Source organism: Neovison vison, chromosome 3 (genome assembly GCF_020171115.1).
Source record: "Neovison vison isolate M4711 chromosome 3, ASM_NN_V1, whole genome shotgun sequence".
NCBI classification, from domain to species: Eukaryota; Metazoa; Chordata; class Mammalia; order Carnivora; family Mustelidae; genus Neogale; species Neogale vison.
This window is the reverse complement of record NC_058093.1, coordinates 233,032,558-233,060,377: the sequence shown is the minus strand read 5'-3', so window position 1 is coordinate 233,060,377 and position 27,820 is coordinate 233,032,558. Positions and strand designations below refer to the sequence as shown.

Sequence of the window (27,820 nt, the reverse complement as noted above, 5' to 3'; positions counted from 1 at the left end):
TTTCAACCACTTCTCTCGGAATTCTGATCTAAAGTTAGATTACTGGAGTGAGACAACGGATTCCAAATCTTTCTTTCTTCTCTCTGTGCACTGCATCCTCCCCTCCCCCGTGCCCCAGCTTTACTGAGATATAACTAATGTATAACAAAGGTTTCTTTTTAGAAGCCAAACAATTCTCTATCTCTGTATCAGAGTAAGGAAGATTCCAGCATTCCTCTTTTCTTGTACCCTGCCTTCTCCCACCCCAACATCAGATAGCCCTGCCATGTGGCACGTCAGCAGCACCAAACCAGAAACTTACTTCCTCTGCTGTGTCCTTCTCTATCCGAACTATCTTGTTTTCCCAGTAGATTCGCTGAGATTCCAGCTGGCTTGTTAGTAAATAGGAATACTAGAAACATAGAGAATAGACACCAAAACATAAATCACTAAGTTTCTTCAATTCAATTAAAACTCAACATTTAATCACCTAAGGAAAAGTAGGTGTAACCATCAGAATGTGTATTACATCTTGGTTACACTCTACTCAACAAACCAGGGAATATAGAGATGTCAATTACACTCCTGTCCTGGGGCTTACCATCCAGTCTGGACAAGTAAGCAGAGAAATGCACGTTAACAAATACGTTTCTGTTCAGGCTAACTTAAAGAACCACAGGTTTTTAAATCAAAGTATAAGTGAAAACTGCTCACCCCTCTCTAGGAAGCTGTCCCTGTCCCACCCGGCCTTGGGTTAAGCAGTCCTCTCAGTTCCCTTAGTACGGTGCCTATCATTAACAGCACTTAACCACCAGATCTCCCTGAGAAGACTATCAACTTGTTCAAAGTGAGAGTTCTACCGTTATTTCTGTAGTCCCAGTGCCTGGCACATGCCAGCATGGGTGGCAAGAAACGTTTGCCATCTGACTGCATGGGTGGATGAACAGTGCAGTGTAACAGCAGAGAAAGGATAGATGGCTTATGACAGTAGGGTCTGGCAGGGCTTCTGAGAAAAGGGGAGATTTGGAAGGGCTTTCGACAGACAGGAGAAGGTAAAGACAGAGAGCTGATTCCAGAGAACTACTGGCCCCATGTGTGAGCTGTAGACATTCAGGAACTCTTCAAGATGAAGAAGTCACATCAATGAGGCAAGGGTGCAAGGTATGGACAGATGGAGCAGATGGAGCCTTATGGAAGGCTCTGGGGTATTACGTCAAGAAATGTGGGCCAGGGAGTGGCAACACCACATCTGCATTTCAGAAAGACCATTCTAAAAGACTAAAAGAGATCTGAAAGTGTTTATGAGCTAGAGAAGGGAATGAAGATGTAAGAGAAAGGCCAGATGGGGCAACGTGTGTGTGTCCCTGGAATGGGCAGTAGGGGCTGATCAATGCTGCACTCCCAGCACCAGGAAGAGCGGCTGACAGAGAGCAGCCCTTGATAAACATTTGCTGAATGATTATACTTAAGTGTTAATGTGGAAGGGTTGCTATTCTAAAAACTTAATGTAAAAAGTTTAAATTTTTTTCTTATCAATACAATTAGTAGTAAAACATCATTTAGGTCATTCTACTGAATCTATTAGACCACAGAAATCTGGAAATGAGCAAGTTTTCGAATATCCATTTCCTCCCAAAGTTGTCTGTTTTTTTTTTTTTAAGATTTAATTTATTTATTTGAGAGCAAGCGAGCGTGGGAGAGCGTGTGCGTGTGCATGCGCATAAACAGGCGGAGGAGTGAAGGGGAAGGGGGCAAGCAGACTCCATGCTGAGCGCAGAGCCTGACCTGGGGCTCAATCTCACTCAACCAGACTGCCTTTGGCTCAGTTCATGAACCTGGGGTCCTGAGATGGAGCCCTGCATTGGGCTCCCTGCTCAGTGGGGCGCCTGCTTCTCCCTCTCCGCCGTTCCCCCTGCTTATGCTAACCTGCTCTGTCAAATAAGTTTTTAAAAATCTTAAAAACAAGACTCCTGTTAAACCTCTCCTTCATTAACGTAAACTTTATAGTACAATGTTATGGTAGATGGGATTTATTGCTTCAGTGAAAACTCAGACTGTGCTACTTTTGTTGTTTGACTATACGCATACCTCTAAATGGCTTTATGTAAGCATCAAATCCATAAAATACGTACTTTGAGTATATATGTGTCTAATTCATACAATGTCTAAGATATACACAAAAGCTTCCTGGGTATGAAAGGATGCTTCTGGGGTTTCCTCATTCTGAACTGCTCAGTTTCAGATGCCATCTGGGATGCCATCGGGCAGATTCTCAACTTTCAGTTTACTGCAGCTAGAGGACTACCTTAATATTGAGCTGGAGACAATGAGGAAGATCACATTCAAAATAATAAGGCCTGGTGAAACTTAGACTTTCAAAGATAATCAGACAGAATAAAAATATTTTAATAATCCTTCTGAGCAATGATGTAAAAGTTGACATACAGAGGAAATGCCAAAATTGAAAGCCCAAGTCACTTTTTAAGTTAGGACAGTAAAAAGAAGTAAAAAAAGGTACTTAGTAATTACTAATAAAGTATCTTACCTCTAACTGTAAGGCATCTATTTTCTCTTCCTGGCAGGTATCACCCTCACATTCATACTGTACGATTTTTCCATCTGTTTTACTTGCAACCAGTCGATGGACATAGTTATCTAAAGAAAAGAATGAACGCCTCAATCAAGGGTGGTTTGGCTTCTTTCTTCACAATGAAAACAGTCTGCATACACTCTGAACTTTGACAAATTTTTGTTTTTATGTGTTCTAAATTAAATGCCTTGCGATACTTCTGTACAAGTGGGCTAAATCATTTGAATTTAAGCAGGAGTGAGAGGGCAAGTGTGGCAGTGTTAACTCTATAATGTGCAATTTGGGCCATTCAAAAGAAATAGTGCCCTATGAGGCACCATGAGAATTTGCGTTTGCCACAGCTGTCGGGAAGATTTCAAGCTGGAAGAGAAAGCGGAGAGGTTCTGAGGGAGAGATGTTCATGCAGAATGATTCCGAATTAGGAAACAAGACCATGTTCACCTCCGGCATAGTCCCAGACTCGATGGTTGGTGAGCTGCATGGCATACGTGTGCTGCGTTTCCTCAAAGTGCTTATAAGCATGTCGACTCACGTACCGTCCACATCCTATGTGGCCACATATTAAACAAATCCACAGGTTCTGTCAGAGAAGGTAAGACCTTCGTTAGTTATACAAAAACACATGACTTGGCTCACTCAGAGTGGGAAGGGGCCTGACAGAGAATGAAGCTGAGCTGTTTCTACAGGAGTATTGAATAAACATTTTTATTTGTTTATTTTAAAGATTTTTATTTACTTGACACAAAGAGAGAGACACGAGAGAGGCTACACAAGCAGGGGGATTGGGAAAGAGAGAAGCAGGCCTCTCGGAGAGTGGGCAGCCTGATGTGGGGCCCGATCGTGGACCCATGGGATCATGGGATCATGGGATCATGACCTGAGCAGAAGCCAGACACCTAATGACTGAACCTCCCAGGCGCCCCTAAATCTATGTTTAAAACCCAAAAAGCAAGCAAGGATGCTTTTACGGGCCAATCATTTTCTCCTTCTGGGTTTTAAGGAACTCTAAGTAAACAGCAAGACAAATATTCACAGTTTATCAGCAAAAGTCTAGTCCTCTTCAAAAAACAAAGAATAAAAAGCAAAGAGTATTTTGCGTAGGAATATAACAATTTATTTATATATCTTTCCTGACTATAGACAAAAAGACAAAAAAAAAAAAAAAAAAAGACTCAGTCTGAAAAAGAATTGAAGCAAACCCCAGACCATGAGTGCCGTGCTCACTTCTTTCCCAGCAGTCAGCCAATACTTACTTCCTGCACACCACACTCGAAACACTTATTCTCTTCCACTGGCTCTGGTGTTTGGCAGTACCGGCACACGGGACACCTAGACAGGACACCAAACGAGAATGGTACAGACGGAATACAAGAGACGGCCGTTACAGAATCAAAAGTCAAAAACTGCATTTTAAATCTTTGGTCTCTTACATACTACATGTTTATCATAACTAATGGTATCACTCAAGAACGCTTGCAAGTTACTCTCCGAAGAAATGAAACAAAACAAAATAAAACAAAATCTTTTTTTTTTTTTTTAAAGATTTTATTTATTTATTTGACAGAGACAGATCACAAGTAGGCAGAGAGGCAGGCAGAGAGAGAGAGGGAAGCAGGCTCCCTGCTGAGCAGAGAGCCCGATGCGGGACTCGATCCCAGGACCCTGAGATCATGACCTGAGCCGAAGGCAGCGGCTTAACCCACTGAGCCACCCAGGCGCCCTAAAACAAAATCTTGATGAAGGAAGAATGAAAGGAATGAGTCTTGATCTGCTTCATGCCTTCTTCCATTTTTCCGTCTAAAGCTTGATCAAAGAACTAAATGTGTACAGGTTAGAATTAGGGACTTTAGATAAGTTAATTTTATGTCAGGTATCTGTAAGGTATTTTTATTTCAAATGATCTACCTTATTTCCCAAAGATCTAAATCACTCAAAAGGTACTCTGTCCTCTCTAGGTTGCTCCCAAGAGTTAAAACTAAAATCTGTAATAAATTTCACCGAAAGTAAGTGAATACTGGAACACACATGGCATGTTAGCAGACAATAAATATGTGGAAGAGGATAGTAGTGCCAAGTACTCAAGTTTCAGTTTACAAGAAGTCAATTAAAATAGCACTGAAGGCAAGCTCACAGAAACAGAGAGCAGAAAGGTAGAGGGATACCAGGGTCTGGGGGGAGGCGGCAATTGGGAGATGTTGGTCAAAGGTTACAAGGTTTCAATTATGCCAGACTGAATCAATTCTGGAGAACAATTGTTCCTCAGTGTGACTACAGCTGACAATATTATATTGTTTTTGAAATTTACTAAGAAGACAGACTTTGGGTATTCTTACCACACACACACATACACACGAAAAATAGGAAAATGGTAAAGGTGTGAGGTAAGATATGTTTATTAGCTTGGTTGTGAACACTTCATAAAGTGTATGTATACTGAGTCATCAGGTTGTACATTTTATTTATTTTTAAAGATTTTATTTATTTATTTGAAAGAATAAGCAGGGGGAGCAGCAGGCAGGGGGAGAAACAGACTTCCCGCTGAGCAGGGAGCCCGATGCAGGGCTTGATTCCAGGACCCCAGGATCACGACCTGAACCGAAGGCAGATGCCTAACTGAGTGAGCCACCCAGGCACTCCAGGTTGTACATTTTAAATATACAGTTTTTTTTAAGATTTTACTTTTAAGTAATCTCTAACCCCAACATGGGGCTCGAACTCATGACCCCAAGATCAAGAGTCACACACTCTACAGAATGAACCAGCCAGGCACCCCTAAATACATATAATTTTTTGGTGATCAATTATACTTCACTAAAGCTGGGGCGAAAAGGCCATTAAAAAATCCATTAATAGGGTGCCTGGGTGGCTCAGTGGTGAAGCCACTGCCTTTGGCTCAGGTAGTGATCCTGGAATCCCTGGATTGAGTCCCACATCAGGCTCCCAGCTCCGTGGGGAGTCTGCTTCTCCCTCTGACCTTCTTCCCTCTCATGCTCTCTCTCTCAAATAAAATAAATAAAACCTTAAAAAAAATTCCATTAATGCCTTTCTATTATACTCAAGACAAGTAACACTAAGTACCAGTCATGAATATTTCTGTCAGATGGGCAAAAATGATAGAAAGCAGGTTATAATTGAAGCTAATTATGAACTAGCTCTAAGAAGAAAGAATACTTAAGATATAACTAGTATTCATTTGTTACCCAACTGAGTAAACAAAACCAAGTAAAGACAATTAGCAGGAAGAACATGAGGTTCTTTTTTTTTTTTTTTGTTAAGATTTTATTTATTTATTTATTTGTCAGAGATGAAGAGAGGGAGAGACAGCACACAAGCAGGCAGAGAGGCAGGCAGAGGCAGAGAGAGAAGCAGGCTCCCTGCTGAGCAAGGAGCCCGATGCGGGACTTGATCCCAGGAACCTGGGATCATGACCTGAGCTGAAGGCAGTGGTTTAACCCACTGAGCCACCCAGGTGTCCCAAACATGAGGTTCTTATCACATATAACAAAGCTTGATCTATATTTCCTAAGAGAAAGCTAAATGCTAAATGACCTAGTCTCTATGTTTAGTATCAAAAGAGAAGCCTGATATGCACCCAGACGTGATGTTAACAGCAACATTATCAACAAGAGCCAAATTATGGAAACAGTGTCCATTAACAGATAAACGGATAAAAAAAGATAGGACATGTAAATACAATGGAATATTAGTCATCAAAAAGAATGAAATCTTGCCATTTGCAGCAATGTGGATGGAGCTAGTGAGTACAATGCTAAGCAAAATTGGTCAGAGAAAGACAAATACCGTATGATTTCACTCATAGGTGAAATTTAAGAAAACAAGCAAAGGAAAGAGAGAGGGAGAGACAAACAAGAGACAGACTCCTAACCACAGAGATCAACACACTGATGGCAACAGAGGGGAAGGGGGGAGGGGAGACGGGTGGACTAGGTGACAGGATGAAGGAGGGCGCTTGTGATGAGCACAGGGTGATGTATGGAAGTGCTGAATCACTATACTGCACACCTGAAACGAAGGTAACACAGTATGTTAACTGGAATTTAAATAAAAACTTCAAAAAGAGAGAAGCTGGAAGACAAATGTGAAGAAACAATGAAATGGCAGCTGTAACGAGCAGTGAGCTGTCTTGTCCAAGGTCCAGACTAGCTCTGTGTCATTCCTTTGGTCTGTGTGGCAGCTGCGGTAGTGGTTGGATAAAAAACAAAACATGAATTCTGAAATCTTATTTCCTGTATTATGTCAGAATGATCTTTCTAAAGTGTAAGTATGATCCTGAGGGAAAAAAGGGAAAAAACTACAAAAATCACCTTAACTGTACTATACATGTCATATTCTGTTAACATACCATCTCATTGATTAAAAGGTAATTAACAGTTTACTAAATGCTTCCTTCTCCTTAAAAATAACTTTTGAGTTGTCATCTTATTTTCCTGAGGAGATATTTGGGGAAAACTTCCCAGAATGTCCTTCTCTGACATCGCCATGTGTTCAAAAACTACTCTTAAAGACTGCATACCAATGCTGCCTCCTCCATGTAGCCCTTCTTGAATACCCCCAGTGGGAAAGCCATCTCTATTTTCCTCTGATTTCTACCTTGAATTGTATGCACTTATGTCAGCTCCCTTAGCTGACTGAACTTCCCCGAGGAGGATCTGTTTGATTCTCTCCTGACAGTGGCCAGCAGTATACAATGCATGTGCTGAGGCTCAAAACTTATTTGCTGAAGGAACTGTGTATTTTTGAGGCTAGCTGCCAGGTCTGTCTATCCAGAGGGTTGAGTTCTAGTCCCGGTCTGGTCTTCTCTGCAAATCGCTTTCAACATGCTGTTTTCTCATTTCTGGATCTGTTACCTCCTCTCTGAAATGAGGAGGCTGGACAATATGGTTCCTGAGAAAACTTCAAAACTTTAAACTTTAAAATGCTATGCTTCTGGGGCAGTTAACATGCACTGAGAGTAAAACTGGAGTGGCAGGGGACAAAGAAGTGTCCAAAACGTAAATGGTGTAGCAGACGGACACAAAATACAGATGAACACTTTGTGGAATGCACACATTTTAGTGTGGCTTTATTCAAGGCGAATTTAAACTGGACAATTCTTTGAAGAGCCCCCACAAGAAACCCCAGAGGGGGCTTTAGAATTAGGGCAAGATTCATGTCAAGCTAAACAGGCTAGAGAAAACCCTGGGTTTGTTTATCTGCTCAAGAGTATTTTCTGAGCTCCTACTATGTGCCAGGTTTCCTGCCAAGGGTAAGGGCACAGCAGTGAGCAAGCCAGACAAGGTCCCTGCTCTGTGAAAGCTGCCATTCTTTTGGTCACGTCAGGGTAGAAAAGAGATTCCTATGGATGTTCACCTTTCTCATTTCTGGGCCTTGACATGTGATCTTCCCCTTCCCATGCACACCCGCGCCCTCACACTGCCTTCTCTCAGGTGCCCCCGTTTCCCTGGCTAACGCCTCTTCAGCCTCCTGGAGACTGCACGTCTCAGGCGGCCCTGGCTATCTCAGGGCCCTAGTTCTCCAGTCATAACGCTGCATGCTGTTCCTTCGTAACCCGTTACGGCCACAACTGTGTGCTTGATTATTTGATTCTGTGTCTTCCTCTCTGTAGTGGGAGACCCAGGCCAGCAGCTGATTTACTTTTCTAGCTAAGCCCTACAGCACAGTTTATAAAGGGAACAACTCTTGATTTAAAAGAACAAAAACCAAGGTACAGTTTACACCTCAGTTCTTTGCCCTGCGCCACGCCACCCTACAATTAAGGCCCCTTCTACAGTGGGAAACAGGGCGTATGGGTGGCGTATGGGTGCTTCAGACTTAGTGACTGCTATCACTACTGGCCACTGTGCCACCACCAGCATAAAAATCTGAAATGCTAGACCACAGTCCGAATGGTAAGAAAACCAAAGTAAACAGTCAACATCAGGTGATAAAGGAGATTTTAGACCTAGACTTCATTGAGGTAGAAGAGCCTCAAAGGCTCTTGGAAGCAAACAATTCATGCTGCTTTTGGAAATCCCACACAGATTCTGAATCAACATACTAAGGAGGAGGTGTTGTAAGAATGCTGACTGCTTACCATATGAACTGAGGCAAGTGAAGAAAAATGGAAGGCCCTTCCAGGTGACCTCTTCACTGCTGTGGTGCTCACGTGAACAAAGTCAAGCACTTGGAATGGTTCACTTTTGGTGGTGGCTATTTTTAATTCTGGGAAAGGGGAATAACTGGCTTTGAGGTGGGGGGACTAGCTCCTACACTCACGTGGTGTCGTCCCAGCGCTGCAGGCACTGGCTGTGGAAGCTGTGGTTACATAACGTGGTGAGGATGCCGTTCACGGACTCGTCCATGCGCTCCAGACATACCGTGCACTTGGGGAGCTCGGTCAGGTCCATCACGGGGAGGCTGGCGCCCTACAGGGAAACACCTCATGTAAGCCTCACTCTTCATCCGTGGTTCTAATATATATGGTTTTAACACTAGTTTTTCTGCTGCTTTTTGACTCCTGGCAGGATGCTGCTAACACTTTAACTCTGTGCAAATAACTTACGTTGGTAAGATTTTCATCACAACAAATACTGACTGAGCACCTATCTTCCCGGCTCTGTGCAAGGCACTGGGGACAGGGTGACCAATAAGCCAACAAAGATCCGTGCCTTCACGGAGCTGGTACTCTGGAGGGGAGACTACCACCAAAAACTTAAAAAAGAGAATCTAAAGTGTTACCAGACTCTTGGCCCTACTTCTAAGGCTCTGTAACTAGAACAGAACACACATGAATAAAAGCAATGATTTTTCCACAGAGTAAGTTAAGACTTAACACTTTCTATGAAGTGATAATAGTATCAACAACACTGATTTATTCATTTATTTAATACACACTTATTGAGTCCTTGCTATGTGTGCCCAACACTGTTCTAGCTGTAGCACAATGGTGAGCAAAACGGACACACTCAGTCCCAACCAACCAAGTCAGGCCTGTCCTCAAAGAGCTTAAAATCTGCTATAGAGAGACAAAAGTCAAATTTTTAAAATTACCAGTGATCATAATCATAATGCTATAATTACAAGTACCAGTGGTCATAAGTGCTATGAAAAAAGGTTAGGAAGCTATAGTAGGGTGTGAAATAGGGGGCATAATGGTCTGTAGGCAACCCCTGCTCCCCCTCCAAGACAGTAACTGACGTGAGCCCGCCAGGTGAAAATGAGCAGGAATCACTGAACCAAAGATGGGGAGGTATGCACAGAAGGACATGCTGAAAAAAATCACATTTTCTATGGTCCCTGAAGAGTAGCTTTTCACAGGAACTCTCTCAAGAAGCCACATTCATTTAGAGGGAAAAAAGTCTCTAAAACTGGCACAAACGAAGCCTGATTATATCATCTGTCAATTTTTATTTTACCTAATCTAATGATAGAACAATCAAACCAAAACTTATTTCCATCAAACCGATTTCAAAGTAAAAACACCGTCTTTCAGGTCTACCGTAAAAGAAAGAAAATCTTAAAAATATAATAGAGCTGAACCTACTACTTACTTTATAAAATGATTTAAGTGAACACATTTTGTAGGAAAAGGTTCCATGGAGGGTGGCCAACCAGAACAATTATAGATTGTTATTCAAACAGAATTAAAAATTAGCATAGGGACCAAAGGTTGATAGTTAAAGTAAAAATGCTTCTTTTAGGACCCACGCCATCTGAATAGATGAACACTCAATTTTGATAACACAGATAATTTTTTTTTTAACATTTTGGGATACTTTTAAAAAACTGAGATAAAATTCATTTGATATAAAATCTGCCATGTTTAAGTGTTCGATTCAGCAGGTTTTAGTATAGTCACAAGGTTGTGCAACCCTCACCACTAATCCCAGAGTATCTTTCTCATCCCCAAAAGATATCGTACTCAGTGCAGTCACTCCTCATCTCTCTCTTCCCTTGGCCCTGGCAACCACTCACCTGCCTTCTGTCTCTATGGACTGGCATACTCTCGACACTTCCACAGGAGCCCTAACATTCAACCTATGACATTCACATATGTGTGTGTGCTACATACACACACAAAAACACAAGAAAGATGTACACTTACATCTTCAGATTTCAGTACTTCAGCCCTTTCCACATACACCAGCTGGCAAACATCATCTTCTATCGAGTTGAACTGGCGGCCATTGCACGCCATATAAAAACTATCTGCATCAGCCTAGGTATACCAACGGAGAAAAGGAAAATGTTAAAAGAAACATCCTGCAAATGTGCTCTTTATTCAAGATGCGTAGCTTCAATTATTCTCTTCAACAGCATTTAAAATTTATACTTAGTGGAGAGAAAGCAACCACCAAAAGCACCATCTAAGGAAGCAGGTTCATTAGGTGAGTCAAACTCTGTGAGTCAATATCCTGTGTCTCTACAATGTTTCCTGATCCACCACAGTCTCGCTTAAACCAGCAGAAGCTGCTGAAGTGCAATAAGCTGACAGCCAATTCGACTTTAATACTCAACCAGCAATGGCCATCATTTCCCTTGATATCAGTATTTTTTTCCTCGAATCAGCACTTTCTCAGCAGCTGAAAACAAACACTTGTTTTTGCAAAGCTTAGAACTCAGTCATAATGGACGACTGTTAGGAAAGATTTCTTTTTAAAAAACATCAGGATCTATGTTAGAGAGAATAAAGGACCAGAGGGACTGGTATGGAGTGAAAAGCCAACTCCTTTTCTTCAATAAACCAAATAATAATAATACATCACAGATAAGGAGGTTTTAAACAACCTAGTGCGTAATATCAAAAGCAAAATCCTTGGCCAAGATCAAGAGGTCCAAGATGAACCAGCCTTTAAAATACTTGGGAGTGGAAAATAGTCAGGGGAAACAGGCCCCTGTAGATAAAGTTCTAAGGCACCTGTGCATCTGTGAATATGAGCACAAGTAAACCCAACCTTCTAGAATAGCCTTAGTAGAAAGGAACAAAGACATGATTCCAGTTTTTAAACTCAGCAATTCTGAGAGGCAGATGGGAGGCCAAGGTTTGTCTAGATTTCAATCCCACATGGACATTAACCCAAACATAACAAGTCGTGTGCTTTGGCCCTACGGAAGCAGACAAGCTGCCTGGGGGGAAGAAGCATGTTCTGCCAAAGGAAATGCCACACTGTCAACCTCTAGGAAGAGTTTCACTTCTGCACCATGCAAAAAGTCTTGCCTGTCTACCCTCAGGGGATTCTGAATCTTACGGCAAAAGCTTGTGAGCTTTTCTGTAGCTTTTAATTTTACTTCAATGATGTAATTTAAGTGTGGATTCTTGATTTATTTATATTTTCTTAATATGACCAGATGAGCTAAGCAGCTGAGGAAAGATAATCAATTCTGGACACAGTTTTGTTTTGTTTTGGAGGGTGGGGGTGGGGAGCCTCCCTTTCAGGAAACAACCAGTCTTGGCTACAGTGCATTTTAGCTTCAAAATGTGAGGAGTGCAGTTAATAAATGTCTTTAATATTAAGATGAGGCAACCTAAATTGGCTTCCCCCATTCTCCAAGAGCAACGTCTTTTTCTTGAAATGCTTTGGAGGAGTAAGCAGTACAGTGAGCAAGTAGGTTTGCATACCAAGGGAAGTGACTACCCAGAAATAAGGCCACTGGGAGCCGGCTACACCTGTGCCAGTGAGGAGAGGCAGACCCCTCCCTAGACCTCCAGCTCTGTAAATGCTTGCTAAGCAAGCACACTTCCTTGGAGGAAGGGACAAAGTCTGTGATACTGAGCAGATGTCAGAATCTACTCACTACCAGATAAATGGTTCTTTTCTTGGGGGAGTTGTTTATCCATGACAAAGAAATATATTTTTTGAACACATGGATCTCTTTGTTTAAAATCTCAGTATTGGAAATGTAGCTTGTCTGAGTATTTACTGGGCACCCAGCATCTGCCAGGCACTGTGCTACGTGCTAGGACCAGAGCAGAGAACAAAATACGCATGGTTCCTACTTCAACCCACCACTGAAATGCACAAAACAAAAGCCTGAAGCTAACTGCAAAAAACACAGAAGAAACAGCTCTTTTATTTAAAATGCTTGCATTGTACAGAGCCCAACATTTTAAGAAACCCTGCTTTTGGTTTTGTTTTTGGTTGTGGTTTTTTTTCCCCCAGAGTCTTTTGTTCTAATTGTCCTCTTCACAGGATAAACTCAGAAAAAGAAAAATCCATTATGATCCATGTTCCTTTACTGTCACAGTGATCGACTACAGTGTTAAGACCATGTTTTTACTTCTCAAAAGAGAGGTCTGCTGGGCTGTCTTAAGCTCGTGAGTGAAAGTGAGCCTGCACACTCTACTGAGAGGTTCTCTCTCTTTTTTTGTCCCCAAGAACTACAAAACTGAACCCCCTCCTGCCTTCCTGTGTCCTGATGAATTATAAATTCCTTACCCAAAGACTAAGTTTCCTAAGCATCACAGTACAACTGTGTAAGCGTATCACATTAGAACACTATAGCATAAAGCCGAGGCCAACAGAAATTCCAGAGCTTTTAAGAGATACAGAGAAGGGATTACATTCAATAAAAATTCTCTGCTGAAAAAAAGAAAGGAAAAAGAATATAGTCAGCTGCCTAGGCTATGGAGTCAGGCTACGTGGTTCTGAAATTTAACTCAGACACTTATTAGCTGTGTGGCATTGGTCACGTGACTTATCCATGCTTGTTTCCTCAACTATAAAAATGAAAGTAACAACACCTACCTCACGGCATTGTTGAGAGGACTCAAGGAGCCAATGCATGAAAAGCAATTAATAGGCCTGGCATCTAATAAGTGCTCAACAGCTGGTACCTATTTGAGCCAATTTTTTTCAATAGGGCCCAGTATTAATTTAACAACTTAAAGTCTTATACTAGGAGGGTATTTTTAGACCTTAGAAAATCGCTGATAGGATAAGCTCAGACCCTGAGATGCAGCATTAGCAATAAATAAGACAACTCACGTAGGTCAAGGGTTCTATCCCCATGGGGAAGAGCTAGTGCAATGTTTCATAGCCTCTAACATCCGTAAGCTCGTACAACATGCACTTGGTCAAAAGACAGAGGTGAAGAGACTGCAGAAAAATCCATTAATAGTAAGAGAAAATTTCCACACCATTACCTGCACACTATAAAGGGTGGTCCTTGCTACAGTTTGTGGGTTTAGCAGACTTTAGACTATTTAAAAAGTCTAATACGCTTTTAAACATTTTTCCCCATTGTTTTTTTTTGAAGATTTTATTTATTTATTTGTCATAGAGAGAGCGCAAGCAGGCAGAGTGGCAGGCAGAGGCAGAGAGACGCAGGCTCCCTGCTGGACAAGAAGCCCGATGCAGGACTTGATCCCAGAACCCTGGGATCATGACCTGAGCCGAAGGCAGCGGCTTAACCAACTGAGCCACCCAGGCGTCCCCCCTATCTTTTTTTTTAAGTTCAATTAGTGAACTTATAATACATCATTAGTTTTTGATGTAACATTCAATGATTCATTATCCCTGTTCTGTTTCAATGACTTTTCCTGTGTCATTTGCTGACTGTCCTGTCAAGTAGAAGCTATAACTAAAATACTGAATTACACAATCTCTTGCCAAGTGATTATCTCCCCCTCCCCACACTTTTAACCACTCCTAGTAAAAGAAGAGTATGCTCTAGGATTAAAAGTGGGGGTTCAAATCCCAGCTCAGTCACTGAGGGCAAATTACTAACCTCTCCGCAGTCAGTTTCCTCATTTGTAAAACAAGCATAATAACAGTACTTACTTACTTCAAAGGGGTGTAGTGAGGACTACATGAGATAATGCACATTAAGCACTTAGCAGAGAGTGGTATAGCACAAGCAGTAAGGCTGCAAATTATCATCATTATCCTTGTTATTACATGTGCTACCATATTTAAAAGATACCACTTGCCCACTGTTTGCAAAGCTCCTCAATGACCTTGGAAGGTCTCTTGACAGTCAGTGAACACAGCTGCTGAAGTGCTTTTCCATTCTCACTGTCAACTTGTGAAGTCTAAGTCTGTGTGCAGGAAAGTTCAAACCTATTTTAAACGTCTCACCTCAATGGGGGGAGTATTTTGTAAAGGTTAAAGATACCAATTGTGTCCCCTCTCATACATAGAGCGCTACACTAAGGGTTCTCTTTCTGTGGCCCGTGGAATAGGCATAAACATAATCCAATTCTCGCTTCTCTTAATTTCCTCCCCATGGCCAATGAATAACTGCTATTGCGGTCAACTCTGGATTTCTGCACGGAGGAAGATGACAAATGGACCTCGTGTCATGGACTCCCTTTCACCCACAAATCTTGGTAACCGGTCAGAGGCAGTGGCAAACAATCTAAAGGCAGACCAACTCTTTGCCAATCTGCAAGCAAGAACTGTTTATCTGGGCCAAATTCAGGAAGGCTGTTTACCAAGGAGATAAGAAAGAAGTAACTTTTGACAAAGGTGCATTTCAAAACCTAATGAATGAACAAATAAAACAGGTCATTAAAACAACAACAGCAACAACAACAAACCAAAACCTACAGATAAGATGGCTCTTTAACAACCGGGGTAACAGCTAAAGCTTACCTCACTCTTAAATTCATACAGAAATACATGTACTATTAAGAATGAACAAGTAAAACCAAGAGACTGTCTTCCTAACATCTTTAGAACTGAGGCACATGGAAAATGTGGCTTAATGTGAAGAGTGAAATGAAGCGAATGTCAAAATCTTCTTACATCAAACATATCTATAATAACGTGCAAGTACTTTTCAAAACTGAAAATATCACCATCCTTTCACTGTTTCTGCGTCTCTGTTGCAGTGATTTCCAATCAGAGCTCTTAAAGCATCTTTAATACTTCAAGGAATGTCCCCAAATCCCTCATCACCAAAATTAAAAGTATAAAACATTTTATTTTCTAAAATGTGCCAGAAAATATCTTTTAAAAAGAGAATTAAAGAAGGAGGGGCACAGTGTTATAAGGGCAGATAATAATATAACGTCAATTTCAAAAAAGTTTGGGGACTACTACTCTACTGGCATATTTACTGCTGGATAACCAAACACATACAACCCTAGATTTCATACCCAATCTGCTTTATAAAAATATTATGGGTACGAATTAGCATTGAGTGTCTGCTACCGAATTTAGAAAGGTTTCTAGAATAACAATACCCTAGAAGATAGGTATATCAAGAATCTTAAAAGCAAAATGTAAATCACGCACAGCTAGCATCACACAGTTTCAAAAACACAGTTTCTGTGGCAAAGAGATTTTTAATATCTTAACTTTTACCTGTGCACTAAACTTTATCAGCACCATATATTGATTTGGAGTAGAATCTCTGATGATTTTCATTTGTTCAATGACTTCATTAAATGGGGCGACAAACTTCATAAGGTCATGACTGGTCATTGTAGCAGGGACTGTGAGAATACACAGCATGGCACTGCGCCTCACATCTTCTTTTAAGGAGGTCATCTTACTAATAAGACAACAATGAGACTGTCTTGAATGGATGAGGTATGGTTAGTTCAGACAACACTAATCAGACAACTTTTATGCCCAAGAAAATAGAAAAAAAATAAACCTTATACTTCACAGATTGATTTAAACAGAGTGCTACAATACCTGAAAACACACACGACCTGGGTAAATGTAGAATACCTTCAACACTGTCCACAACAGAGCTTAATGCAAGCTGTGCAGTGGCCTGGATTACACCCACCACTGAAACTTTACTGAAATTCTTAACCTTCAGTTAAAAGCTTATTACAAATATAAATCTGCAGTGTGTGTTTTATTCTCATTAGCTTTTCAATAATAATCTCTCATTTGGTAACTCAGAAGCACAACTCTATGTTTTTTCCTTAAGTTTTAAAATCACTATTCTGGAAGTTAAAGAAAACTCCCACAAAGGCAGAGAGACACCTAGAGTATGGATCAGTCTACAAGTTCATGGGCACCTCTAATTATGTACTTCTCTCAAGCGGTCTAGAACAGGAGTGTTCTAAATATAAGAGCATCCAGAGCCATGAAGACGTGACGCTGAAGATTACAGAAAGTGTAGCTGGGTTGGAATAGCTGGAATAGGAAAAAGAAAAAACCTCCCACAATGCAATTTGCTTTTAAAATGCTGCAAACTTACTTCAACAGGTGTGATCCCATAAGGTGACCTGAGTATTCACTGTTTCCCAGTGGGGACCTAGCGAATATGTTAGGAGGACAGGTTTTAAAGAGATCAGCTATCAATAATCCAAGGAGTTGATGACCCAGTTTATAGATTATCCAGGGAAACACTTCTTTTCCTTTGGCTTCTTTTAAGTTTTGTGTGGACCACAAAAAAGGGTAAAAGAGACAATGAAAATGTAGTCCATTAACTGACTTAACAGCTTCTTTAGCAAACATATGAGGGGATATGAGACTGCAATGATGTTATGAATCATTTCTAATTTTTTTTTTTTAAAGATTTTATTTATTTATTTGACAGAGAGAGATTACAAGTAGGCAGAGAGGCAGGCAGAGAGAGAGGAGGAAGCAGGCTCCCCGCCAAGCAGAGAGCCCGATGCGGGACTCGATCCCAGGACCCTGAGATCATGACCTGAGCCGAAGGCAGCGGCTTAACCCACTGAGCCACCCAGGCGCCCCCATTTCTAATGTTTTTATCCTTTTTATCTTCCTTCCTTTTAATTTTCCAGTCATCTTGCATGCCTACCTTCTCAGGGAATATTTTCTTTTCTTTTTTTTTTTTTTAAAGATTTTATTTATTTATTTGAGAGAGAGAGACAGTGAGAGAGAGCATGAGAGGGGAGAAGGTCAGAGAGCGAAGCAGACTCCCCATGGAGCTGGGAGCCTGATGTGGGACTCGATCCCGGGACTCCAGGATCACGCCCTGAGCCGAAGGCAGTCGTCCAACCAACTGCGCCACCCAGGCGTCCCTCAGGGAATATTTTCTTAGGTATTTTCTTCAAGTGTATCCACATGTTTCTTTTCTAAGAAGCTTTGACCCAATCTATAAGATTAACCAAATGTAAAACATCTAAGAATTCTCTAACACACATTATATGAAAGGTACTCTCTGTCTGAACCTTAAAATATCCACTGCTCTGCAGGGCAAGACATTCTTCACTGTCCTGAGACCAAAAAACAAACAAACAAACAAAACCAAAACAAAACAAAAAAAACCCACCAGACCAATTCAAGAGAAAAAGGGTTTTTCTTACTTTGTCTTGTATAGATGCATAATACCATGAACTATTTCAACTGATGGGTTTCCACTAAAGAACGAAATCTGGTCTGGAAGCTGTTTGGATGGAGAATCGGGAGCAGCATTTATGCATTCTACACTTGGATTTTTACTTCTCTGTACAGTGGGAGATGCTTCTGAAGACTTCCTTTCTTCCATTGTGGCGTTCAGCTCATCTTTCACAAATCAAAAATTAGCAGATTACAAACTGATAGGAAATACGTGGAAGGATTCTAATTAGGTTAAAATTCTGAGTCAGAAAAATAAACTTCAACAGAGAAATTGTAATGTATTGCATTAAGAACTATATTTACAGAGCAGCCAAGTTTTTAGGAGCATCTAAACTTGAAAGCACTCTTTGCCCCATAAAAATTTCACTAATACCCGCAGAAACTTAAGGGTGGCTCTTACATTTAGCAGTACCATAATAAAAACAGATGTCTTCCATCATGTGCTCCTAAATGGGATATTCAGGGCTATTAATTTGGAAAAACACATCTACCAGCTCTGTTCACTTCCACGCTGGAGATACAGTACACAGCCAGTCTCTGGATTGGAGTGAGCTGGCAGTGTGTGTACAGGGTGAGGGGAGAGACAGAAGATGCTTATCTGGATTCAGTGGTGATCTGCCACTAACCTAGATAGCAAGAAGCTCTCCTCATTGAATAAAGCTGTCAACTCACCTAGTTAGTATTAATTTAGGAGAAATGTCTGGAGATGCTGATATGTGGCCTCACAATCTGATGTAAAGTACGCTAGAGGTCAAAATCATGGATTCATGGAATAACATGTATAAGACAGGCAACCAGGGACTTATGTTACACAAGTCTGGGGTTTTAGAAAGCATACCTGGATTGGACTTCATGGTCTCAATGATCATATCTGTCATTTCTCGACGGCCAAGATGCTGATGTATGATTGCTGCTTTCTCCCCTGGTGACTTCCCTTCTAAAGAGGCTACGGCTGAAGCTAGTGTCTTCTTTTTGATCTCCTCATCAGACATTTCCCCGGCTAAGGAACACATGAATGATTAATATCTGATAATAAAACAAGCTCTTCTGCACTTTCAATGTATCCATCGATAAGCTTCCCTTTTCTCTCTGCTGCCCTCCTCCAAGATAATAAGGGGCTTTTGCATCTCTCACTCACCTCTGGGGCTCCTCAGTAACCAGTAATAAACACCCAGTGCAATAAATTCAGAAATGCGGGGTTGTTTTCATGAAATCATGCACTTTAAAGCAAATCAATGAAAATAAGAGCTTTAAAGAAGGTTCAGCAGTAATGTCAACAATGAACCAACATTTTAAGTAATCTCTAGTAAAGTGAAACTGTGTTGAGCACCAAATGAAGGTCTTAAGTCCATAAATAAAAATGTGAAAAACCTTTGGCAGCAGTCTTCTTAAAAACCCTGGATTAGTCTCAAGCCATGAATCATACCATGAAAATCTGTGATCATGTAAAAATGGAAAAGGAATTTGGAGACTTGATTGAAATACTCTTACTATAAGTTCTACGAGAGCAGGAACCAGGCCTGTTTTGCCCACCACTGTATTATCCCCAGCACTTACACCACAGCGCCCAGCACACCCTGGAAGGTCTTTGAAGTTTTGCTTAATCAGTGAATCAACGACTGGCCTGTGTAGAAGTGTATACGTGCCTAATGTCAATTTATCTGACTTTCACAACTTAGGGATCACTTGTACTTGAAAGATGCTTGTAACCCATTAAAGTCATATTCAATTTTTAGGGGCGCCTGGGTGGCTCAGTGGGTTAAAGCCTCTGCCTTCAGCTCAGGTCATGATCCCAGGGTCCTGGGATGGAGCCCCGCATCGGGCTCTCTGCTCAGCAGGGAGCCTGCTTCCTCCTCTCTCTCTTTGCCTGCCTCTCTGCCTACCTGTGATCTCTGTCAAATAAATAAAATTTAAAAAAAAATTTTTTTTAAGATTTTATTTATTTATTTGACAGGCAGAGTCAGATATCTCTGTCAAATAAATAAAATTTAAAAAAAATTTTTTTAAAGATTTTATTTATTTATTTGACAGGCAGAGATCACAGGTAGGCAGAGAGCCAGGCAGAGAGAGAGGAAGCAGGCTCCCTGCTGAGCAGAGAGCCCGGTGCGGGGCTCCATCCCAGGACCCTGGGATCATGACCTGAGCCGAAGGCAGCGGCTTTAACCCACTGAGCCACCCAGGCGCCCCTAAAAAAAATTTTTTAAGTCATATTCAATTTTTAATTTGCAGCTCCAAAATTCACACACTCAGGGGAGTTTCTAAGGACACCCTCTCTACCTGCCCCAGGCTACCTCACAAACCAAAAAGATCCTCTTGTGATAGCTTTCCAAACTTTTTTTTTTTTAATGTTTTTATTTTTATTTTTTTTTAAAGATTTTATTTATTTATTTGACAGAGAGAGATGACAAGCAGGCAGAGAGGCAGGCACAGAGAGAGGAGGAAGCAGGCTCCCCGCCGAGCAGAGAGCCCGATGCGGGGCTCGATCCCAGGACTCTGGGAGATCATGACCCGAGCTGAAGGCAGTGGCCCAACCCACTGAGCCACCCAGGAGCCCCCAAACTTTTTTTTTTTTTTCCTTCACAGCTTTTCATGGATGTAATTCCACATTCATTCTGTAATTATTTAATTCATCTGTCTACCTCATTTGAGCTGGTGGTGCCATTAAAGCAGGGACCATGTGTGATTCTGCAAACAACTAAAGTCCTATCAGAGAGTGAGCACTGGGTAATTACTTCTTGAATAAATGTTATTGTTAGGAAATTGCTTAAGGTCCAAGGAACACAGTCACAGCTGCATTCCCCAGGAAGGGAGCTGCATGGCTGGTAAGGAACAGCTCAGACTCTCAAGTCCAGCTCTGAGCTAGAAGCCCAGTTTCGTCCCTTACACACAATTATGGGCAAGTCATTTAATCACTGGGCTTCGGTTTCTCAATCTGTAAAAAGCACGTACATTTACCTAACAGGGCTGGTGTGAAGATAATGAAAGACGACAATGCACACAAGGTGTTCAGTCCAGTGCTGCGACACAGGAAGTGTACGGACTTTAGCTACAGTCACTACTGTAGTTGCAGGGCGCCTAAACAGAAATTCTCCCAAAGAGGAACGATTTAATTAAACCACGGACCGTCACCATCTCTGGGATCCAGTTGCTGCCTTCACAAAGCCTGGAGGAGAGCGACTTACACAACTTGACTCCAACCCTGGGTGGAGAGGGCGACGCGCCAAGTATAAACAGAGTGCCCGTGGGAAGGCACCGGGAGGGAGGGACCGGGAGGGCTTCCCAGAGATGACATCCGAGAGGCCTATTTTGGATGGATGGAATGAGACGGATCTCAACTACCTCCGGGCTTCTTCCTGACACAAAGGCCCTCGCCGCCGCCTTTCCCCGGGCCGGTACTCTGGAAGCGCGAGCCTCTCGGGCCCAGGAGCGGGGCTAGACGGAAGGCTGCCGAGGCCGCGGGACTCACCGGCGGCGCTGAAGCCGAAGCCGGCGGGGACGGGCGAGTGTTCCGCAAGCTCCAGTCGGATGACAACCAGTGACACACTCATAGGGCAGGCGCTGGCCGGCACGGGCCCCGGCGGGCTCAGGCGACGCTGGGAGGCGAGCTGAGAGGCCGAGCGGCCCAGGGACGGCAGCGCTGCCACCGCCTCAGCGCCGCCGCCACTGCCTCAGTAGCAGCAGTTCCGCGCGTTACCCTCCGAGCCCCAACAACCCTCACTTCCGCCTCCCGGCCGCCGTCGCTGACCCGCGTGCGCGGAGCAGCGCCCGCTCCGATTGGCTAGGGTGGCCGCCACGTGACTGGCGTAACGGCGCGGAGGTGAGTCTGCGTTCCCCTGACCGGGTCTTGAGAAGTTTTGGGAGGAAGAGGCTTAGGAAGGTTCAGGAGCTGGGTGCATCGTTAGGCGGATTCGTCGGTTTGCGCCCAGGCTCGAGTTTACCTCTTTGAGAGGTCTTACCCTCAGGCTGCCTCCCGATGGTGAGGGGTCCCCGGGTCCGCGAGGTCCCCGAATTGTGGGAGGAACCGTGACCTATGGCGAGTTCGGACCCCTCGCTGTAGCGCTGGAGGGGTTGCTTTGTGTTAGCCACACTTTACACATAGGTACATCAAAGCTCAGAGACGTGCAGAGAGGGGTATCCGCCTCTCTGAAGGCCCTTGAGGAATAGAGACTCGATTGCGGAGTTTCTGACGAGATAGGGCGGTGGGCTGATTGAGCGCATGGTGTTGGGAGTTAGATCTGGGTCCTGCTCCCCGCCCCATAACACAAATGTTTACTGAGAACCTAAGCACTGCTCGGGTGGTGGGGATATTTCGTGATAAGCACACAGTTCCTGCTCAAATGGAGTCGACCTTGATCGGTTGGATGACCTTGAGCTAGGTTTTGACATAAAATTGGATAATACACAGTCATGAGCATGAAATAGAGCCTGTGGCTCTACATGTATCGCTTTTTCTTAGATTCAGCTTTCTTTCCGGTATGTCAGACTGCCTTCAGCATATAGATACTGGAAGCCACAATCAATACCTAAACGTCGGACATATGACAGGATGCTATTCCAAGCATACGCTATAAGGATTTCTAAGATGTGTTACAGCACATCCTGGACACGTGTGGGTCCATGGACTACATGTACATATAACATTAACCCATGCTATGTGTGACTGCATCTTACGAAATATGTTTCAATCAATACACACTCTTTAGATCAGGGTTTCTCAATCTTTGCACTATTAACATTTTGGGTCCCAATAATTCTTTGGGGTATGTGTCCTATACTTTATAGGATATTTAATGGCATCTCTAGTCTGGCCCTCTAGATACCAGTAGCACCCCCCAAATGGTGACAACCAAAAATGGACCCTGACATTGTCAATTGACCCCTTGGGACCAAAATCACACCTTGTTGAGAATGGCTGTGAAAATTCATATGCCATAGTCACATAGTATGTGCATGTAACATGTGAGACCTTGTGAACCTTTTACAGTATACTACAGTAGTAGATAAGATTTTTCTTTCTTTCTTTTTTTTTTTTTAAGGGAAGGGGGTGAGGCGAAGAGGGAGAGCAAGAGACCATCTTTTTTAGTGTGGCTTTTTTAAATGTTTTTTTTTTTATTTTTTATTAAATTTATTAACATAATTTTATGTTAATTTTTTAACATATAATGTATTATTAGGGGTACAGGTCTGTGAATCGCCAGGTTTACACACTTCACAGCACTCACCATAGCACATACCTTCCCCAATGTCCATAACCCAACCACCCTTTCCCTCCCGCCCCCTCAACCCTCTGTTTTGTGAGATTAAGAGTCTCACAGAGAGACAGAATCTTAAGCAGTCTCCATGATCAGCAGCAGAGCCCCACGCAGGGCTTGATTTCACAACCTTGAACTCATGAATTGAAATCAAGAGTCAAATGCTAAACCAACTAAGCCACCAGGAGCCCCAGTAGTACTAACATTTAATAGTGTGCCAGCTACTAACTTGCGTGCTTTACATACTTTATCTCATGTAATAGTAACAATTTTATGAGATTGGTGTATAATTATTCCCATTTACAGAGGGAGGAGGAACCTGAGTCTCAGGGAACCTGAGAACCTGAGTCTCAGGGAAACTTGCTCAGGATCTCTCTAGTGGCAAACCTAGAATTCAAACCCAGTCTGATTCCAGAGCCACATTCAACCTCTTTACTGAAATATCTTCTTAATATGTGACAACACACAGTGTGCATATTTATAAAAGCATGAGTTAAATAGTAAGTCTACATTATCATACTAATCTCATTCTGAAAGTCAGAATGGTACAGAAGGAAGACGCTAGTTCCAGAGAATAGTTGACTAGTTACGGGCAAGTTGGGCTCGTTACTGTTCTTTGTGGCGATCAACAACTAAACCTGTCCCACTGCCTTCCCTAATTTCTCATTCATCCAGTGTAATTCATCCTTCCAGCTCATTTATACTGAACACCTGCTGTGTGTCTAGATACAGTGCTGGGCCCCAGGGGGATGGATTATACAAAAATGAAACATATACAAAGATGAAAAGACAAGATGGGCCTTGGTTTAAGGAACTTACAACAATAGGAGCAGATGAGCATGCAAACAGTTACTGTGTGGTGGAGTAAATGCTCTAGTTCTGAAGGTATGAAGAAACAATAGGAGTTTAAGGGGAGAGAAAAAAAGTAGTACTAGAGGCTGCCTGGGAAAGAAAAATCCTCAGGGTGTCTGTCTGGTTCAGTCAGCAGAACATGAGACTCTTGAGTTTGAGCCCCACGTTGGGTGTGGAGCCTACTTAAAAAAATAATAAATTTTAGGGGCGCCGGGGTGGCTCAGTGGGTTAAGCCTCTGCCTTCGGCTCAGGTCATGATCTCAGGGTCCTGGGATCGAGCCCTGCATTGGGCTCTCTGCTCAGCAGGGAACCTGCTTCCCCCTCTCTCTCTCTGCCTGCCTCTCTGCCTACTTGTGATCTCTCTCTGTGTCAAACAAATAAATAAAATCTTTAAAAATAATAATTAATTTTAAAAAGCCTCTGCAGAGGAGATAAAGATAAAGCTGAGGCTGTGATATAAAAATGAGTGGAAATGTACACGCAGATGAAGCAGGGAAAGCCGTCACGGTCAGTGCGCAGGTACCAAAGCCCGAAGGTGGGAGAGATCAGGGTTTGGGTCTCTCTGAAGAGAGTGTTGGGAAGTGGCTAGAACAGAACCTTCATCTCTAGTTGGAAGGAATAACCAAGCTGGTCATGGGAACATTGCCCACTCACCCATTAGTACCCTCCGTGGAGATGCAAGTCAGCCCTTCAGGCCCCAGAGACGCCTTTCGTCGCCATTAAGCCCTGACACAAAGTTTTTGACGCTTTTATGAGCCTATAAATAAACTCCTTTCGTCATAAACTCTGGCCGTGGCATGGGAACCTAAGTAAAACTGAAAATGCAAATCAACCTTTGAGTTTTTCATTTCAAAACCTAACCCCCCCCCATTCTGCAAATTTCCAATTACATGAAAAACATAGTATCATCTTGAAGATTTACTGCTTGAGAACCCTTTCCTTAGAGTTTTCTATGTTTTATTGAACACTGATGGCCTCACGGAAGTGACTCCTGTAAACTTACAGGCTGTCTTCCCATACTATTTTGTTCAAACCTGATTTTTAGTAAGCTTTGAAGCTATAGAAAAGCAAAGATTTTCATGTGGAACTGACTGCAAATGGAATTTGCTTTCATCATTTTTTTTCACCCCAGCTTTTTATTTCAGACATAGAGAAGAGTTGAAAGAACATACAATGAATGATCTCTTAAATACTCTCAATCATATGCCCTTCACCTAGATTGACTAAAATCCTGCCATATTTGGTTTATCTCTATCCCGATATATAGATATGTGTCTATATACATGTGTGTGTGTTGTGTGTGTATAGGCTTTTTTTTTTTTTTTTTTTTTTTTTTTACCTTTTGCAAGTGTGTTTAGAAAAGAGACAAATGGGGAACAGTTAGGAGCCTGTTGATGTGATGGGAGGCACCGTCAGTACTAGGAGGAGGTCAGTACCAGGCATTCTGGGAGTATACAGGAAAGGCTTCTCATCTGTCTTTTCTGGTAGCCAGAGGGGGTTTCATGAAGGAAGTGACAGGTAAACTACAACCTAAAGGACACTTCGGAATTAGCCAGGTAACAGGTAGAAGGGAGCAGACCGGGGCAAGGAAACAGCACAGGAAAAGGCATGGTAGCTGGAGGAGAACATCGTGTGTTTGAAGAAGCTGCATGTAGATTTGCATGTCCACATCATCCAGATTAAAGTGAAAAAAAGAGGGAGAGTTGCTGCCAAGGAGGGGAGCAGATCTTAAAGGGCCTCTTGGGGCAGGTTAAGGAACCGAGAGTTTATCTTGAGGACAGTGGGGAAACATTGAAAGTTCTAAATGGGGGGCACTTGGGTGGCTCAGTGGGTTAAAGCCTATGCCTTCAGCTCAGGTCATGATCCCAGGGCCCTGGGATCGAGCCCCGCATTAGGCTTTCTGCTCAGCAGGGAGCCTGCTTCCCCCTCTCTCTCTGCCTGCCTCTCTGCCTACTTGTGATCTCTGTCTGTCAAATAAGTAAATAAATAAAATCTTTAAAAAAAAAAAAAAAGAAAGTTCTAAATGGGAATAAGATGTGGCCAAATTTGCAATTTTGAAGGCACACTCAACTCTGCTTGAAGAGTGGAGAAAGAACGAAGAGTTTGAGAAGAGGCAAGGGAACCCACTAAGAGGCTAAAATGTTGCAACAATCTGTAGGCAAGATCATCTGGGGATAGTAAGTGGAGAGAGGTAGATGGCGATTTTCAGAAGGAAGACAACAGCATAGAGCACATGGAATTGAGGTGGCCAAGTGGGGGACTGAGAGAAGTCAGGGGCGAATCCCAGTTTTCTAGCTTGAACAGCTAGCTGAATGGTAGAACCTTTTACTGGGCTAAGGAGCCTAGAAAACAGAGTAGTCCGGGAGGGCTCAATTCTAGTGGTTGTTTGAAGTATTTGCGGGAGATCAGTGGAGATGTCCAGTTGGCACGCCTAAGCCCCCGGATGGAGGTCTGGATTGGACGCAGAGGAAGCAAGCTGTGCCCTGTGTCTTCTTCTCGTGCAGCCTTGGCCTCAACATGTACATGAGGCAGCTCTTCCGGTCCTCACATCTCCAGTGGGCTCGGAGGGCAACCTTCCCGAAACACAGCCAGGGGAGGCTCCAGCGAGCCAGGCGATGGACACATTCTGGAGGCGGCACCTACAGAGCGGTGATTTTTGACATGAGTGGAGTTCTCATTCCTTCTCCAGGGAGAGTGGCGGCAGGTGAGCTCTTCATTCTGTTTCACTTTTGGAAACTAGGGTCGGCGCAGGGGGAATGAAGTGTGTAAGGGGAGGCAGAGAGGAACGTTTGGGCAGCTCTTCATTTCCATGTCACCTCATGGCCTGTCTTCGCTGCTTCACCTCCTGCCATCATGTTCTCATTCCAGCCAGCAGGAAGGAAAAAAGGCCGAAGAACTGACCTACTATGGTGGCTGCTTGGGCAGTTTTCCATGCTAAGCGAACCCAAGTACAGGTTTTACATGCCCCTGAGTAAATATTTCCTATTGACCTTAAACATGAAGCAGTTATCTTACCAGCAAAAATGAGTTTGGGGGTGCCTGGGTGGCTCAGTGGGTTAAAGCCTCTGCCTTCAGCTCAGGTCATCATCCCAGGGTCCTGGAATCCAGCCCTGCATTGGGCTCTCTGCTCAGCAGGGAGCCTGCTTCCCTCTCTCTCTCTCTGCCTGCTTCTCTGCCTACTTGTGATCTTTGTCTCTGTCTGGGTGGCTCAGTTGGTTAAGCAGCTGCCTTCGGCTCAGGTCATGATCTTAGCGTCCTGGGATCGAGTCCCGCATCGGGCTCCTTGCTTGGCAGGGAGCCTGCTTCTCCCTCTACCTCTGCCTGCCTCTCTGTCTGCCTGTGCTCGCTCTCTCTCCCTCTCTCTCTGACAAATAAATAAATAAAATCTTTAAAATAAATAAATAAATAAAATCTTAAAAAAAGAATGAGTTTGTTTGGGAATAGCAAGAGAATTGCAGTTTGGGACAAGCAAGCTATGGCCAACACCACAGGCTAGTCCCACAAAGGAGAGGAACATTATTTTGAGGAGAAAGAGGAGGAAACTGGGAGGGCTTGTTTTGAACAAAAGTCCACTGGAGAAAGGCAGGAGTTCAGGGCGACGATGATTTGTCATCAGCTGAGGTGCTGGGGTAGTGAGTTAAGCACACATCTTTCTCCTGCTAAGGCCCGGAAGTGATGATCCTTTCCCTCTGGAGATTGTTCTTTTGGGTTCTGTAACTGACGGGACTCTGAAGGGCGTGAGGGCTCCCCCTTCTGGCCTCCTGGCTTCATTTCAGGAAGGTTCCCCGTCTCACATGACCCAGCTAATAAGCAAGCGGACTCAGCAGTTTGTTTTTTTTTTTTTTTTTTAAAGATTTTTTTTTTTTTTTTATTTGACA

The 27,820-nt window shown here is 42.9% G+C and overlaps 2 protein-coding genes across 5 annotated transcripts in view; one reads left to right on the top strand and one right to left on the bottom strand.

Moving 5' to 3' along the window:
• Positions 1–27,820, bottom strand: part of LOC122903422 (BRCA1 associated protein) — a 154,668-nt gene that overhangs the window by 7,357 nt on the left and 119,491 nt on the right. For 2 of the 4 annotated variants that reach the window (XM_044244257.1, XM_044244260.1), the window contains exons 1-10: positions 21,305–21,513; positions 18,677–18,838; positions 17,805–18,003; positions 15,877–16,066; positions 10,674–10,787; positions 8,846–8,994; positions 3,823–3,898; positions 3,011–3,149; positions 2,525–2,634; positions 302–391 (exon numbers count right to left, since the gene is read on the bottom strand). In XM_044244257.1, the coding sequence (XP_044100192.1) occupies positions 302–391; positions 2,525–2,634; positions 3,011–3,149; positions 3,823–3,898; positions 8,846–8,994; positions 10,674–10,787; positions 15,877–16,066; positions 17,805–18,003; positions 18,677–18,838; positions 21,305–21,386 (1,311 nt within the window). In that variant the 5' untranslated portion in view covers positions 21,387–21,513. Of the gene's footprint in view, positions 1–301; positions 392–2,524; positions 2,635–3,010; positions 3,150–3,822; positions 3,899–8,845; positions 8,995–10,673; positions 10,788–15,876; positions 16,067–17,804; positions 18,004–18,676; positions 18,839–21,304; positions 21,514–27,820 lie in introns of those variants that run through there. The other 2 variants (XM_044244259.1, XM_044244258.1) reach the window with 1 other exon arrangement.
• Positions 26,320–27,820, top strand: part of ACAD10 (acyl-CoA dehydrogenase family member 10) — a 32,698-nt gene continuing 31,197 nt past the window's right edge. The window contains exon 1 of the mRNA XM_044244256.1: positions 26,320–26,646. Within this exon, the coding sequence (XP_044100191.1) occupies positions 26,460–26,646 (187 nt within the window). The 5' untranslated portion in view covers positions 26,320–26,459. The remainder of the gene's footprint in view (positions 26,647–27,820) is intronic.